This window comes from Galeopterus variegatus, unplaced genomic scaffold, assembly GCF_000696425.1.
Source record: "Galeopterus variegatus unplaced genomic scaffold, G_variegatus-3.0.2 Scaffold174, whole genome shotgun sequence".
Taxonomy (NCBI): Eukaryota; Metazoa; Chordata; class Mammalia; order Dermoptera; family Cynocephalidae; genus Galeopterus; species Galeopterus variegatus.
Genome location: NW_007726285.1, coordinates 687,175 through 704,159, shown reverse-complemented (window position 1 = coordinate 704,159; position 16,985 = coordinate 687,175). Strand labels below are relative to the sequence as shown.

General features: G+C 52.4%; 2 protein-coding genes across 2 annotated transcripts in view; one reads left to right on the top strand and one right to left on the bottom strand.

The window, feature by feature from the left end:
- The window catches only part of FANCA (Fanconi anemia, complementation group A), a 64,284-nt gene extending 60,166 nt beyond the window's left edge, over window positions 1-4,118 (top strand). The window contains exons 37-43 of the mRNA XM_008563561.1: window positions 481-628; window positions 1,685-1,747; window positions 2,172-2,277; window positions 2,746-2,821; window positions 3,013-3,169; window positions 3,328-3,420; window positions 3,641-4,118. Of these exons, the coding sequence (XP_008561783.1) occupies window positions 481-628; window positions 1,685-1,747; window positions 2,172-2,277; window positions 2,746-2,821; window positions 3,013-3,169; window positions 3,328-3,420; window positions 3,641-3,748 (751 nt within the window). The 3' untranslated portion in view covers window positions 3,749-4,118. The remainder of the gene's footprint in view (window positions 1-480; window positions 629-1,684; window positions 1,748-2,171; window positions 2,278-2,745; window positions 2,822-3,012; window positions 3,170-3,327; window positions 3,421-3,640) is intronic.
- On the bottom strand, window positions 3,777-15,846 carry ZNF276 (zinc finger protein 276). Its single transcript, XM_008563478.1, has 10 exons — window positions 15,505-15,846; window positions 15,078-15,124; window positions 14,541-14,987; window positions 13,272-13,350; window positions 12,056-12,139; window positions 6,723-6,833; window positions 6,577-6,652; window positions 6,045-6,162; window positions 4,505-4,604; window positions 3,777-4,429 (listed from the first exon to the last, which is right to left on the bottom strand). The coding sequence occupies exons 1-10, from the start codon at window positions 15,786-15,788 to the stop codon at window positions 4,159-4,161; spliced, it is 1,617 nt and encodes a 538-aa protein (XP_008561700.1). The 5' UTR covers window positions 15,789-15,846; the 3' UTR covers window positions 3,777-4,158.
- Window positions 15,847-16,985: the final 1,139 nt, after the last annotated feature.

Sequence of the window (16,985 nt, the reverse complement as noted above, 5' to 3'; positions counted from 1 at the left end):
CACTTCCCAAGCGGCGCACTGTAGCAGTGCGCCACCGGGCCGGCTGTCTAAAGCTTCTTAAACCACTGTATTATATATTTCATCAACATTTCCTGCCAAAATTCTAACCTGCTGGAAATCTTAGGCACACACTGTCAGAGCCGGGTGCTCCTCTGTCCTCAGTGCACGTTGTAACACCCGTCCCAGTCACAGGGGCAGCCTGGAGGGCCGAGGGCACTGAAGCCTACAGCCTCTTTCAAAGCTGAGAGCACGGGGCGAGGGGCCCGCCTCTGCCTCGTGTTGGTGCACGCTCTCCGACCACCGCAACGCAGGGCATGAGCCTCACTGGCGGGGCCTGGCACTGGCGCCTGCCCAGCTCCTCATTCTGAGCCCCTCTGTCCCCTGTGTTGGAAAGGCGAGTGCCACAGGTGTGTGGGGGATGAGGACATGGTTTCTGATGTGCATGAAGGCCCCGTGGTGATAGGGCTCTCTCTGTCCCAGCTTCCTCACCTCCAGCACAGCCTCCCCCGCGCCCGACGCACCCAACCCTGCCTGGGTCTCGGCGGCAGCGCTACACTTGATGATTCAGCAGGTCGGGAAGGAAAGCATTAGGAGACAGCTGGAGAAACTGGACTGCGAAAGAGAGCAGGCAAGCCTGACTTTTTTTTTAATCAAGCTTTTTTTTAATCAGTCTCTCTCTGGGTTTGCCTAATGAACTCTGCTTTTCCAAGGACAAACAAGAGGTCTGGAGTTCTTGTCGCTTTACTTGGAAGTAGAACTGTTACTGAGTTTATAGATTTTAGTAAGTCTTTGACTCTCAAGTTTATTGGTAAAAATAACACCTTACATTCCATTTTTGAAGTGCCTTTATTTGGCTTATTTTTACCCTCACTACAACCCGATGAAAAGCTGCCAGCTGTGGAGCGGCACACTGTGTCCATGTTGCCACAGCCTCGGGTCACATGCGATGGGCACCCCAGTGAGGCACATGGTGAGAACACGGAGCTGGAGCGCAGGGCATGAGGCAGGCGGGACTGTCTGCTGCTATGGCTGCCGTTCATCCCAGGCCAGGGACCACCCCGGACTCTGGGCTCAGGGCCCACTTGATTTGGGCCCCCTGCCTGCCCTAAGCGCACAAGTCCCCTCTCAGCTCAGGACATACACACTGACCTGGAGACTAGGAGAGCAATAGCAAAGCCAAGTGTTTTTGTGATTATAATACACAGATCCTACAAGGATTCTTCTAAGGTTGTTTTCAGGTGGTTTTAGTGACTCCAAGCCTTCAGGCCCACGTGCCAAGGGGACTCCTCCAGAGAGACCCTGCCCAGCCGGGCCCTGGGGTCAAGGGTTATCCTCAAGGATTTTACAGACTTCCGAAGGGAAGCCCTGCGGAGGGGCGGGCTGAGATGGGGCCGCCCACCACACAGGAAGCAGTTCCTGATTTCTCACTGCCGTCTCTTTTTCTGACTGTTTTAGCTGTGTTTGAAGGCAAGTATGCAGTGACCCAGTCAGCAATAACTTCCTCTTAATTACTAAAGCTCTCTCTTTAAAAGTGATGGGAAGTTTTTCTTTTCTGAGAAGATCCACGTAAAGGATTTATGCTCTAGACATGTGAAAGTTCCATTAAAGAGGAATGCGTGCATCGGTCTCACTCAGTATACAGGGAGCACAGGTAATTCTGTGATAAATGTGTGTTTATGTGCAGGTGCTGGTTTTCCTGTTTTTCTTTTCCTTGATGGGCCTGCTCTCCTCACATCTGACCCCAAATGTAAGTCAGACCTTGTCAGTTAAGTGCCCCCATTCCACCTCAGACCTCCTGAGTCAGGGTTTCTGGAGCAGCTCAGGAGATTGTTGCATTTGCTGAAGTGTGAGGACTCCCAGGCCACAGGCCTTTCTTCTGATGTCTTCAGAACTGGCTGCAGCAAGCCAGGGTGTGGGTGCCCAAGGGTCCCTGGCCTCTCCTTTCCCAGCATCTTCCATCCAGAGGCCCCAGTGTGACACCTATCTACAGGTTGTCACCAGTTTTAGGACAGAGCAACAAGGAAAAACCCCTTCTGTATTGAGGGTTGCATCCTTGTGCCCACGTGAGAGCAACAGCTTTTACAAGTCCAGCTGTGTCAGCCCTGCGGGATTGTCAGTCAGCTCAACACTTGGCTGCTGTCTCAGGGTTCGGGTTCTTCTGTGGGTCACAGGACACCGTTGACTCCCTGAAAACTACAGAAGTTTGTGCTGAGATCCTCACGTGTTTGGAGAAAAGGAAGATATCCTGGCTGGGGCTCTTTGAGTTGACAAAGACAGGTAAGAAGCCCATTTGAGATCCGACACGGAATGCTGGCTTGTTTCTGTCCGTGATGCGCAAATGTCAGCTGATGTGATGTGACAACCCGTGTGGTTCTTTTAGAAGCAGCTTTAAATGGTTAGATTGAGACCTCCCTGGGGCTCACTTTACAAACTCATTTGACGAGCTTATGATCTTACTAAGCTTATAAACTCCATTTTAGGGGACAAATTCAGTACAAACTTATTTAAAGCAACAAAAGAATTTATTGGAGCACAGTGTGCCACTAGTCTGGGGCAGCCAGATCCACAAGCCCATCATGGGGGTGGGAGTCTACCTGTCCAACCCCCCAGTCTCTGCCCTCCAGCGTCACCATAGCCAGCCATAGGCCTCCCAGACCACATGACAGCCCCTGATCCCTGAAGAGGAGCCCCCACCCTGATCTGGCGAGGTGTCCCAAGCTGAAAACCCTGCCCTTGCTGTTGCAGGTGCCGGGCTTGGGCAGCTTCTCCTCCGCATGGCCCCGGATCAGCACACCAGGTTGCTGCCATTTGCCTTCTACAGGTAACTGCATCTGCTGGGCTGGTCAGTGCCGAGCCTGTAGGGCCCTGCATGGTCAGGGAAGGGACCACCTTTCCCAGACCCCCGTCTTGGCACTGCTGTGGTCTTCCACCGGCTGGAGCAGATGTCCCTCGCACACTGCCTGTGCTTACCTTTTTGACATCTTACAGCCACTTGTCCTTCTCTATATCTAGCCTTCTCTCCTACTTCGATGAAGACACTGCTGTCAGGGAAGAGGCCTTCCTGCGTGTTGCTGTCAACATGTACCTGAAGCTGATCCAGCTCTTCGTGGCCGGGGAGACGTGTGCAGTCTCGGCTCTGACTGGCAGGAGTCCGGAGCTCCAGGGCCAGGCAGGTGCAGGGACTGGTCCCATCTCCAGGCGAGCTCTCCTCAGCCTGAAGCTCCTCCTGCTGGGTGGACCTTCTGGCACAGTTTGCAGGTTGTGGGGCACACTAGTCCTGTTTCAGTATGCCCTCTGACCCATGACCCTTACCTGTCTTCTCTCTAGGGCAATCCTGTAGAACTGATAACAAAAGCTCGCCTTTTTCTGCTGCAGTTAATACCTCGGTGCCCAAAAAACAGCTTCTCAAACATGGCAGAGGTAATACCAAGATGTTGACCTTGGGGCTTGTTTTTAACATCTTAGGTAAAGTGAGAATTCACAGCATCCTGACATTTGGGATTGCAGCTGTCGTGGCCACAAAACCAGTGGGCTGGCCCCCCTCCTTGTGCCCTTGCAGCTAACACAGGCTGCAGGCACGGTGGACTCAGGTGATTTGTCCTGAGTGGCCGTGGAGCTTAGTACAAGTGTCTCCTCACAGGTCCTGGCTGATTGTGGAGACAGTGACCCAGAACTGAGTGCTGCTCTCCTGAGCAGGCAGCAGGACGTGCCTGACGCTGACATGTACCAGGAACCCCGTCTCTTCTGACTGACCCGTCACAGCGCACCAGCCTTGCTCTTTTGTAAATAATTTATTATGAGCATAACGCGGAGATCCTGTTGTACTAAAAAGTGGATTACAGATCTCCTTGATCGCTTTAGCAGGGAAAAGGAATCGATTACTTATAATCTGTGTCTGGCCCCAAGTTACTTGGTGTTTGAAGGAAAATAAACTGCTGGTCCCAGAGTGAAGAGAAAGGCTGTGTGGGCTGCACACTGAGCCCACCTCCACCATACCGAGGGAGAGTGACCCTCCAGATCCTCCGGCATGTGGCTGCCGTTTACGTGGAGTGGGGGTACAGCAAGGCTGTGCCATTGGGAGTAATGTGAGGAACCATTAAAATTGTCTTTAAACCCCACATGATGCCTGTTGAGTTCAGGCTGTTCCACCTGTAGTCCTCAGGTGGGCTCGGGCTTCACAGCCTGGCCCTGCATGGTCCCAGTGGGGCTCAGTGGCCTGGGTGGTGGCTCCACTTCCAGGGGCAGGGCCTTGTCCTGGGTCTGTGTCAGCGGATGGACCATGGACATGTGGACGTTGAGGTTGTGGGCCTTCTCAAACCGCCGCCCACACTGGTCACAGGCAAAGTCCAGCTCCGTCTCTGCCTTGTGTTTGGTCATGTGGTACTTGAGGGATGCCCGCTGCCTGCACTGGAACCCACAGACTTCACACCTGGGGGACAGAGGTGGGTGAGGAAGGGCACAAGTGCCAGTCACAGCCTCATGGAGGCCCCCAGCCCACACTTACTGCAGAGGCTTGGCTCCCGAATGGCGCATTTGGTGGACAAGAAGGTGCTTCCGCTGCTTGAAGGTCTGTCCACACTCATCACAGATGTAGTTCCGCACCTCTGAAAGACCAGAGCTAGCATGAGCACAGGCACCTAGAAAGAGCAGTTCTAGTCCATGGCACAAAATGTGTGTGCATAAGCAAGGGGCCTTTGAGGACCTAACTATATATACAGACAAGACAACACTGACACAAAGCACTTCATTAGTGAAGGCTTCTAGATCGCTTGAAAACCTGTCACATGGCTTGGTCTTCCCCCTCAACTGTGTACATTTGAAGCCTTCTTTTAAATGATAATTAGAAGAAGCCAAATCAATAAGGTTTTGTAGATTACTGATTGTCACAGCTACTGCTGCTCTATAGCAAGCACCCCTGTATTAGGGAGCCATATGGTGGGGGTGGGCGAGACCACTGGTGGGAGTGTAAATGGTTATGCCTGCTTTGGAAATCAATTTCTCATGCTCTTGAATAAACATTGATGGTCACAGCCTGTGCAGTCTGCACCTCTCACCTCTGCACATCCCTGGAGCAGCCTCATAGGCCACTTACCCTCTGAGGTATACTCCACTCTCAGATTTTACTGTTTCATGTTTTTTAAAAACTGCTGATTGTGCCTATTAGTGACTGGACTGGGGTACACAGTTTGAAGAACCCAACCTAAGGAGATTATCACATCAGGATATGCATGCACGGACATGTAGAGCAAAAAATCCAGAAATAACCCAAATGTCCATTGATAGGAAAATAGCTTCACTGTGAAGCACAAGTAAGTGATCTAGCAATAAAAATGAGTAAATCCCAATGAAAAAGACTCCTGTGGTAAGCCATTTTTATAAAACTCAAAAATACGCAAAACTACATATTGTTAAGGGATCAATATATATACATATATAACATCTATTGAAAAGGAATATGGCTGAGGCATGCCACCCTGGTGATCAGGAGGCAGCAAGCACGTGTGTATACTGTTCATATTATTAAAACTGGAGGGAATCACAGTTGTACACACGTGACATGGGCCCCGAGTCAATGTGTGTGCAAGTGTGGATGGTGGTTTTGTATGATTGAGAGGCACTATCTTCTTTGTGCTTTCTTTTCAATTTCTACAATGCACATGAGTTACTTTTACAATCCAAAAAGGATACATTTTTTAAAAAATAAACTCGCAGAAGGGCACCAAGATGTCTTGACTGTCAGTTCTGACAAACTGCATAGGTCCCACAGGACAGACCGTGCTTGAGTCAGGACTTCTGTTCCCTGGGAGACTGGGTAGATTCACAGTCTCACAGACGGAGCCTTCACCTACCTGTGTGGCCTATACATGAGGCTGTATGAGACCAAGACACAGCTCTGGGCCTCCTGGAAGGGCACCCAACCTGTCAGCCAGCTGGGCAAGACCTCCCCTCCCCCAGTGCTGGGGGAGGGGGAGGAGTCTACATCAGCAAGCATGGAGAGGACATGTGTCACCCACACTCAGGCCGTCTCTCTGGAGGGCGGATACCTGTGTGGATTAGCTTCACGTGTCGCTGCAGGTAGCGGTCAATCATGAACACCTTGTTGCAGCCGGGGTGGGGGCAGGGCCTCTCTCGGACCTCTTCATGGTGCTCCTTAATGTGCTTCTGCAGGAGAGACCCAGTGAGAAGCCGTGAGCGCCTCACCTGATCAAGCAGCGCACTCCACCTCCCAAGGGCCCTGCTCAGAGCCCGGGGCAGGTGATGGCTGACCCTCCTGGAAGGAACACAGATACCACTATTCCTCGCTCTACACCTCTGGTTCCTTTAAAGCTGCACTCTGTGAGACCTCTGGACCTACAAGGTGCCCTCTAGAGTGAAGGGCTGGCTCCATGTCCACGCAGGTGGCACTGGCTGGGGCTGCTACAAATCATGAGCTGGGTTCCTGGGGGTCCTTGCATGCATATGCACCCAGCTCTGCAGACACCTGGTGCCTCCCCCAGGCTCACGCTGACACCCACCACGCCTCAGTCGGCACCCCCAAGCAGCAGCCCCTGGCCCGAGGCAGTGCCTGCTCCTCACCTTCATGCCATCGGCTCCTCGGTACACAGCCGTGCAGCCCTGGTGAGGACACTTGTAGATAGTGGGCAGCTCCTCCCTGCAATACACAGCACACGTGGAGGCACCGCCCCGGGGGGTAGGGCAGTCCCCACACTCCGGCGCCTCACCTCTCACAGCGGAGCTTTTTCTTCCATCCGGGCTTGGGCCCAGGTTTCTTTCGAATTTTTGGTTCTTCAGACTTCCTGGCTTCTTTGCTTTCACTTTTCTTACCAGAGACCCTGGAAAAAAAAATGTACACAGATTCAGTGATGTTTCTGATTTCCACACACAAACATTCCTCTTTTCGTGCATCTCTCTTCTCAAGCCCCCATGACTGAGCTGCTTCCACGCTAACTGGCTGGGCTTCGAATCCACCCTTAGCCACCAAAGGCAAAACAAAATTCTTGGTGGGAGGCTAAGCGGCCTGGACCAGCTGCCCGAGACGGAATGCAGCCCCAGAGGTGGGGGAGCAAAGCACCCTGGAGCATACCTGCTGTGGGGGTGGGTTTTCAGAACTGAAGCTTGACCCCTAGTTTAAGCATCAAAACCAAAAATTGGAGTCATCATGGAAAATGTGGGGTAGGAAGCTTTAGGGGTCAGTACCTACAACAAAACGAACTTATGCAAGTAAAAAACTCAAAATCAACGATCTCAGAACTCTAGAACCTGTTCGGGCACTCATAGTAACCAGGGCAGAGCTTGAGAGGGAAGGTGCTGTTCTCTGGTAAACTGCGTGCATGACCAGCTGCTGTCCCCACTCCTCAGTGGCTGTGGAGAGAGCGACCTGTGTTCCTGGTGTGGCTGGTGGGGCCAGGGTGGGCAGTGGGGGCCTCGTCCTCCAAAACTGTGGGGTTGTGCACTTCAGCCGGTCTGGCAGTTCCCTGAGGGAGCAGCACAGACACAGCAGCTTCCCCTGTGGTGTCTGTCAGGAGACTTAAAGAGACACACACACTTGTTTTTCCTAGTTGGATCCAGACTTTTAAGGAACTTTTGTCAGGAATACAGGGGAACTTCCTCAACATGATAAAGGCCGTATGTGAAACACCCACAGCAAACATCATACTCAATGGTGAAAGACTGAAAGCTTTTCCTCTAAGATCAAGAACAAGACAAGGATGGCTGCTTTTGCCGCTGTTATTCAGCACAGCATTGGAGGTCCTAGGCAGAGCAATTCAAGAAAAATAAAAAATGAGAAAGAAGAAAAATTATCTCTATTTGCAGATGACGTGGTCTTATACATAGAAGACCCTAAAGAATCCACACACACAAAAATAAGTGAATTCAGCAAAGTTGCAGGGTGTAAAGCCAATACAAAATAGTTATATTTCTATAACAATGAACAATCCAAAAAAGAAGAAAACATTTTCAATAGCATCAAAAAGAATAAAATACTTAAGAATAAATTTAACCAAGAAGGTGAGAGACTTGTACACTAAGAACTTCAAAACACTGCTGAGAGAAATTAAAGACACGACAGATGTAAAGACAGCCCTGCGCTTAAGATCAGAGCTAACACTGTTCAAGTGATCTACTCACTGTAGTCCCTATTGAAATCCCAATGGCTTTTTATTTTTGCAGAAATGAAAAAACCTATCCTAAATTTAACATAGAATTTCGAGAAATAGCCAGAACAAATTTGAAAAACAACAATGGGAGGACTCAAACTTTTGGTTTCCCAAACTTACTATAAAGCTGCACTAATCAGAACAGTGTTACTAGCCTCAGGACACACATACAGACCAATCAAAGAGAATGGAGACCACAAGTGAACCCTTACACATATGATCTACTGATTTTCATCAAGGTTGTCAAGACCATTCAATGGGGAAAGGACAGTGTCTTCAGCAAATGGTGCTGGGAAATTATCCACGTGCAAAAGAATGAAGTTGGACCCAACCTCACACCACACAAAAAACTAACTCAAATGGATCATGACGTAAATCTCAGAGCTAAAACTATAAAAGTTAGAAGAAAACACAGGGCAAATCTTCATTACCTTGGACTTGGCAATAGTTCCTTAAATACAACACCAAAAGCAAAGGCAATAAAAGTAAAAATAAATAAACTGGACTTCATCAAAATTTCAAACTTTCTGGGCCGGCCCGTGGCTCACTTGGGAGAGTGTGGTGCTGATAACACCAAGGCCCCGGGTTCGGATCCCACATAGGGATGGCCAGTTGGCTCACTGGCTGAGCGTGGTGCTGACAACACCAAGTCAACAAGATCCCCTTACCGGTCATCTTTAAAAAAAAAAATTTTTTTTTCAAACTTTCTGCATTAAAGGACACTGTAAAGATTGTGAAATGACAACCCAGAGGGTGGGAAAAATATTTGTAATAAGGGTTTAATATCTAAAATATATGAAGAACTCTTACAATTCAACAGCAAAAAACCAACCCAACTAAAAAATGGGCAAAGGACGTGAATAGACATTTCTCCAAAGAAGATACACAAATGGCCAGTAATCACATGAAGAGACATTTGTCATCACTAGTCACTGAGGAAATGCAAATCAAAATGGCGAGATAGCCACTCAGACCCATCAAGATGACTATTAACAAAAGGGTAGGAAACAGCAGTGCTGGCGAGGATATGGGGAAGCGGAAGCCCTGTGTACTGCTGGCGGGATGTAAAAGGTGCAGCTGCTGTGGAAACAGTGTGTCCGTTCTCAGAAAGTTAAAAATTGAATCATCATGATGCCACAGTTCTACTCCTAGGTATACACCCAAAGAATTAACAGCAGGGACTCAAACACGTACACAGTGTTCACAGCATTAATCACCATAGCTAAAAGGGAGAAACAACCCAAAACAACAAATGAATGGATCAACACAATGGAATATTATTCAGCCACAGAAAGGAATGAAGTTTTGCCACATGCTATAGCGTGGATGGACTTCAAAGACATTATGCAGTGAAAGAAGCTAGTCTCAAAAGGACAAATACTGTGAGACTCCACTTACATGAGGGACTTAGATTACTGGTTGCCAGGGCCTGGCGGGAGGAGAGGAAGGGGAAAGTCATTGCCTAATGGGTACAGAGTTTCTTTTTGGAATGATGGAAAGTCTGGAAATAGTGGTGAGGGAGGTGACGGTTGCCTAACACTGTGAATGTGCTTAATGCCACTGGATTGTACACTTAAAAATGGCTAAAAGCTTTTTAAAAACCAGATTTTAAATATTTGTCCTCCTCCTTAAAGAGTGTATTACAGGCTGCTGCTGCTTCTCCACGTCTGATGACTGTTCTTCCCGACTCGGCCAAGTGTCTTCCCCCTGCCTGCCCACACTGGCTAGGCTGGGCAACCTCTCCTGTCAGTGGCTGGCCATTCCCCTCCCACACCAGACCACTTGCTGCCTCAGTTCAAGAGGCTTCAGACAGCTGCACAGCCTCTGTGCCCCCGTGTTTCACAAGTGAGTCCTTGTAGATGCGCAGGCTGATTGAAATGCACGCCTCACTGATGCTTGGCTGTCCCTTCCCCTCGGTGGCTCAGGTCCCAGCTTCCACTTCTGGCTGGAACCATGGTGCCCTAATAACATGTCACTGAAGGCTCCTCTTGTCTGGCCCAGGCGAGCACACCTGCTAGGACTCTATCTGAAGTAAGAGTAGAGAATGTGAAGAGGCAAACTTGTGAGTCAGGCACATGGGGCTGCTCAGAGACCTTGCCCTCTGGGTGCCCAGTGGAGACGCGCATTGTAGCACCTGAGGAACCAAGTGGCCTCAAGCTTGGTGAGCATTACAGCAGAGAAGTGTAATTTCCACTAAAATAACCTTTTTGCTACAGGCCTCTTAAAATATATCTCGTGTGTCCCCATTCCCAACTGTGTGTTTGTCTGCATTCCTGGGGTCCTAGAGGAACCACTGAGTGATGCAGTACGAATGTGCTGTCCTTGTCTCAGCAGCAAGGGATCAGCAGAGCAGACCATCCCCTTCTAAGCCTGTCTGTCTGGAAAGAGGGTCCTCTCCCATCCTAACCCCTGGCCCCCAGTACTCCCTGCACCAATGGTCCCAGACCTGATGAGCAGCAAGCCATAAAGACAAACTCCAGGCTGTGTCCCGGGATTTGGACTCAGCCTGGGAGGTCACTGAACAGAAAGTGGGGGCTTCCGTATAGCAGCCCCAGGCTGCCCCCCCCCCCCAGCCATGGATCCTCTGACACTCCCTTGTGGCCCCTGGCCAATGTTCCGTCCATTCTGAGGCTTGCTTGAGCACTCTGGCTGGGTCCTGCATTCTGATTTAGATCCCTCCCCCACGCCTCCTACTCTCCCATTTCTCTTTCCATAACCAATGTCAGAACTTAAGTGAAAAAAGGAAGTCAAGTTTACATCTCAGTCTTTCTTGGCTGACAGTGTGGTACTTAGAACTGCTTACTCTTTGGATTTTCATTCTAGATTGTGAAATGCTGAGGACACTGACCAAGTCAATCACCAGCTAACTGTAGGGTGCTGTAGGTATTCCTGGCACAGGGCTGAGAGGAAAGTGGCATGAGTAAAAACTAGCCCTCTTTGCCAGGACCCTGTGTTCTAACTGGATAGAGAAAACATAAATCCTTAAAAAGGGAAGCTCAAAACAAGGTCCTAGAAGCAATTCAGCAATGAAGTGGGTGACAGCTACCTGGCTATAGAAATCAGCACAAGGGCCGGCCCGTAGCTCACTTGGGAGAGTGTGGTGCTGATAACACCAAGGCCACGGGTTCAGATCCCTACATAGGGATGGCCGGTTAGCTCACTTGGGAGAGTGTGGTGCTGATAACACCAAGGCCACGGGTTCAGATCCCTACATAGGGATGGCCGGTTAGCTCACTTGGGAGAGTGTGGTGCTGATAACACCAAGGCCACGGGTTCAGATCCCTACATAGGGATGGCCGGTTAGCTCACTTGGGAGAGTGTGGTGCTGATAACACCAAGGCCACGGGTTCAGATCCCTACATAGGGATGGCCGGTTAGCTCACTTGGGAGAGTGTGGTGCTGACAACACCAAGTCAAGGGTAGGGATCCCCTTACCAGTCATCTTTTTGAAAAAAAAAAAGAAAGCAGCGCAGAGTAAGGGTGGAGAGCAACCACAGGGCTGGGTCCTTGGGCCCCCGAGGATGCATGACCCAGCAAGCAGACAGGACAGTGGGAGGGGGGTGGGCTGGGAATGGGACTGGCAGAGAGGCCACAAAGGAACTCCCTGGAATGAGGGTGGGTCTTGTCAACAGGGCTCCTTGCCATCACACCACCTGCTACACCCATGATGTCTAAGACAATCCTCACATGGCCTGTTGGCCAGCGTGTGGTCTGAGACACTCTGAGACCAGGTCCTAGCCCCCAACCACCAGGAAGGGGGGCGATGTCACTGGACTTGGGAGATCAGGACAAAAGAGAAGCAGAGAGTATGAGCTGAGTGTGGACAGACCAGGACGTGTGAGCCTCCATCCCTGTCCCCACTCTCCCAGGTGCTTGCAGCAGGGCTGTCCCCTTACTTCTTTTCTGGGTAAGGCTCAAAGGACTCATCCGAGGATTGGGTACTTTGCTTCTTGTCATTGTCGTCTTCGCTCAGAAAGTCTCTAGGAAAGAAGAGAGGACCTTTAGCAAAGCCCTGGGCCCGGGTGGGTAACAGATTCAACAAGACTTCCTGTCTAAAGACATCATACAGACCCCTATATCCCATGTTTTCGTTTTCCTGAAAATGTCTTAAAAAATCTAGAATTCCCCAATTTCCAATCCCATTTCTTAAGAGAAAGGGCAAGTCAGGCCACTTAATTCTAACAAGCTGGCAATCCCCCCAGAGGCCAGCTCTCTCAGTCCCAGGACCCCAAACTCGGAAAGATGAGGACTTGCAGGAGGTGGGCTTGGTGAGTAGACTGTGCGGAAGTTACTGCCTCACCCCATGACTCTGAGCACCTGTGCAGCTGACGAGTCCGTTGTCAGCCATTCCAAAGTTCACACAGACAAGAACAAGACCTGTGACCTTCACCCTGAAGCATGAGTCGCTATTTAGTCTGTCAGGCAGCAGAGCCAGGATAGCAAGCCCAGGGTGTCCCCCACAGGCCACTGCCCACCTGGATGAAGGGCCCGAGGTTGGCTGGCAGCCAACAGGATTGGTGGCCTTCCAGCACCTTTAGTACCTCACCACGGGGCACCCCACTGGGAATGCACCAAAAATTGGGCTGTCCTTGTTTGCACCTGGGCTCATCGGCAATCCTGCCAAGGCTTATGGGGCAGGGCGTGCAGCGGCCACCCTGAGTGGCTCTCAGCACAGTGGCAAGGGCAGCCCAAGGAGCTAAAACCCTGATATTGTCCCTTCCAAAGAGGTTTGTCCTCCCCAACACCCACACAGGGCCTCTGCTTCACGTTATAACATTGTCCTAATACAGGACTAGAGCCTGGCTTCCTCTGTCCTAGTAACATCTGGGGTTGGCAGAAAACTCAGGCCTTTGAGGAGGAAGCAGCAACAGCAAAGGACCCATGCCCAGGACAGTCCTAACAAAGCCACGTCATCAGGTCTGGGGTGGCCTCTGTGACCCAGGAATCTCCCAATCATGAAAAGAGGCCTCAGAAGCTCTCCTGGCCACGGCCCTCCTCCCAACCTCGAGAGGGAGAGCGTCCTAACCAGGGCATGGGCAGCAAGCCCCAGGAGAGCTGAGTTTGGTTTTTGAAGGAGAAATTTTAGGCTATTTAAACCCACTCTTCTCTCACCCCTCAGAAAGGTCACTGAACTCGTCTTTTACCCGATCATCCGAGGCTGAAGACGGAACCTGCTTCTCAGCCAATTGCCCTGAGAAACAAAGAACAAGGCTCCTGTTACTGACACAGAGTGCAGAAAATGCTTTTCTGATGAGAGCTTTCCTTGCTGGGTGGACCCTGGGGTTCTCTAGCCTCAAGTTATACCCCTCTCCCAGCCCCATCCCCAGCAAGGGTCCTGCACAGCCTCTAACTCTGCTGAGTCACCCCACACTGAGTAAAGGCACAGTCAGCACCAAGCATCAGAAACCCAGGGGAACTGTCATATCAGCAAGCCCAATCCCTCCCACAGACTCAGATCCAGGCACTCTAGGGTGGGGACGGCCTGCACTTTGTGGACGTTTGAGACATTTAAAAAATTGTTGCTATCAAAGCACTGCATACACACAGTTTAGAAAGCCAAGAGTTCTAAGATGCCTGCGACTCTCACAATTCCATTCCTCACCTGAGGCCCCAACCTGGACCTGTGTCGCCTCATTTGTGTATCTCTGTTTTAGCTGAACCGTCTGGGTGCCTGCATTTTTTTAAAGCTCCACTGAGGACTCCCATGTGGGAGCCAGCCAAGTGCCCACATGCAGACAGGTCCACATGCCCACGAACAGAGAGAGAGGCAGGCGGGAAGCTGGCCCCTGGGCCTCCTAAAACAATGTCCCCGGGCAGCTGCACCCAACCCACAGCACTGTGGGTTGTGGCCCCAAACAAGGGCCCTGTGTTCCCCTCAGCCTGTCAGCAGAAGAGAGCAGTCCACACTGGCCCACACTAGGGCATCACCAGGCGACTGGCTGGGTCTGGGGACTGACCTGCAGCTCACCCAAAGCAGCAGCCTCAGAGGCAACACAGATTTCTCCCTCATATCCCATGGACAAGGGCCCCATTCTTCTCTCTCCCCGAGTCCCCTTGGTCCACAGAACAACCAGTGCCCTCTGCCCTGAGCACAGGCTTAGAAGAACACTGGACGCCAGACTAGCATGTCTTTACAGAAACTGCTGAAGCAGGTCCTGCTTGCAAATAAACAAGACATCGGGATGGGTAGGCAGCCCCTCCCTCCTCTTTTAGATGTTGTGAGCAGCCCCAGGCTCCTGTGAGGAAGCATGAGGCTGGCTCCTCTGTCATTTCCACCAGCTCCTTCTGTGCACCACACCTGACATTCACTTCCTGCTGAAGACCCCGCCTGGCTCAGGCATACAGAATCCTGGTCTAGCACAGGCCAGAGGTGCCTCCTACCTGGGGCCCCACTGGGGGGTGGGCTTGACTGAGCTGGTGGCCCTGGCCCAGGCCCCAGAAGGCTGCCATCTGAAGGAGACCGAGCCGAATCCATGCTGGGCAGCATTTTGGTCTCAGCCCCAACTGTGGTCCCTCTGCTCTGTGAGATCTGAGGGGCAGCGCCAGTGGAGGTGGAGTCCCGGTTCTGGGTGAGCTGTGGCACCACGTCCTTGTCCCACGCCCACTTGACTGCCAACGCGCTGTCTAGCAAGAGGGCCCTGCAGCTGGAGTCAGTGTCCATGGTATAGTCATGGCCCTGGTCGCAGCCCCACACAGCCTGGATGACGCCACAGTACTCGGAGGACAATGTCCTCTGAAGGCTGGGCAGGGCGCCACAGCTGCCTGCGTGTCCATGCACCCAGCCCACCAAGCTGTGCAGGCACTGGGAGCTTGAAGTGATCAGATCCACTGAGGAGAGTCAACAGAGACGTCAGCCCACAGCTGGTCAGCACCCGGCTCACCCTCGAGAGCCCACCCTCAGACCAAGGGCAGACTTACCCAGACAGGCTCCCTCCTCCACCCCTGCTGGGGGCTGTGCACTGACCCTGCAAAGGATTAATGTGGCCATAACCAGGAAGAGCAGCCCGGGGCACACCATGCTCTTTGTACAGGAGCCTCTCAAGATCAAAAACCTCCCCAACAGTCCCTGCCAGGAACCCTCTCCCGGGAACCCTCTCCCCTTTCCTACCAAGGGCTGTCCCTCACCCTCAGAGACCTGCGTACATTTCTCCTCTCCCAGAACCTCCCTCTTCACCTGCCCTACACACCAGTCCCATGAGTGCTACAGTTCATCTACTGAGCTGGACAAAGCCCATCCACCCCACCGCAGAGCCTCCCACCAAAGGACTCCCTGTCCCTCAAACTGCACCCAGCATATGGGATGCTGAGCCCTAAACGTCCCCTGAACGAACAAAGAAGAACCTACTTTGCACAAGGCTTCCGATGGCCCATCGGGGAGATGTTGACTCTCTGCAGGAAGGATTTGAGGAGGCTGTGGCACTGGTAGAACTGGGCGTGGCAGTTCTTGCAGACAAACTGAGACAAAGCTGGGTGCTGATGCACAGCCACCCCCAGCAGGTTCTGGAAGTCCCTGATGAAGACTCGCTCCCCTGGGGACAGTCTCTCTGAGCTCTCCCCGGGGGCCCTGTCAGAGATGCTGCGGAGACTCCTTGAGGAAAACTTCCCGTGGCAGAGGCGACAGTACCCCATGGCAAGCGCCCGGCCTGCTCCTGGGCAAAGCAACAGGAGACATTAACAGTCGGCAAGCAAGGCTGGCTCGTGGGCACTGGGCAGCCACTACACAAGTTCTGAGGGGGCAATGCCACAGCCCAAAGGCCACACTCCACAGCCAGCCTCCCAGCGCTGGAGGTGGAGAAGCTCCCTCCAAGGGGCTCCCCAGACATGTCCGAGGCAGGGCTCAAGTGCATGGCTCCCAGCTAACATTCAGCCTTTGGGGGGTGTGGCTAGTGAAGGCCACTGGACCAAGAAATCTTCCAGAAAATTCTAACCTGTTTTGTTTTCTGGTTTTGGTGGCTATCTGGTACACCAGAGAATCCTAAATGCCTCCACAGCTACGGAACTTCACAGATGGAACTAGGAACTTCATCCCCTCACACCATCCTCTGACACCAGAAGTGAAGGCGCTGTATCCACTTTGTGCCTTCAAGGGAACGACCTGGGTTTCCTGCCTGCCGAGTGCGGGTGAAGCCACTCCTCTCCTGCCCCCAGGAGGGCTGACCGAGCCCCGTGGAGCAAGCACAAGACGGCGTTCTCAGATGGGGGCGTTCTCAGATGGGGGCGTTCTCAGATGGGGGCGTTCTCAGATGGGGGCGTTCTCAGATGGGCGAAGAGCGTGCACAGACGCAAAGGGTATGCTGTCACCCTCACCAGCACCGCTGACTCGAGAACTGCCTGCCAGGCGGGGATGGAGCTGTGCACTGGCCTGGCTCATTCTCCCAACACTCTCTGGGTCTGTTCTAACCAACCAGTCGACTGAAGTTCAGAGAGGGTTAGCAACTGTCTCAAAGGCACAGAGCACAAGGCAGACCAGGACCGCGCCCGGCCCTGTCTGACTCCAAGACTCGAGCCCTGAGCAGGAAGGGCCGGCTTTCTTGATCAAAGCCACCAGCGCAGATGCTGGACAGCCGCTTAACCTCTCTCAAGCCGGGAGACACGATCACCGGGGGACCGTCGTCACGGGGGGCCGGGGCCATCAGAGGCAATTGGCCACCAGGGGGGTACGTGGTCGCGGGGGGATGCGGTCACCGGGGGACCGGGTCACGGGAGGCAGTGGTCATCGGGGCGGCGGCTCCGCCCGCCCGCAGCCTCGGCCGCGGCCCCCGGACCGACTGGACCCACCTGCCTCGTAGGCGCCGTCCTCACCCGCGTCCCCGCAGGCCCGCGCCG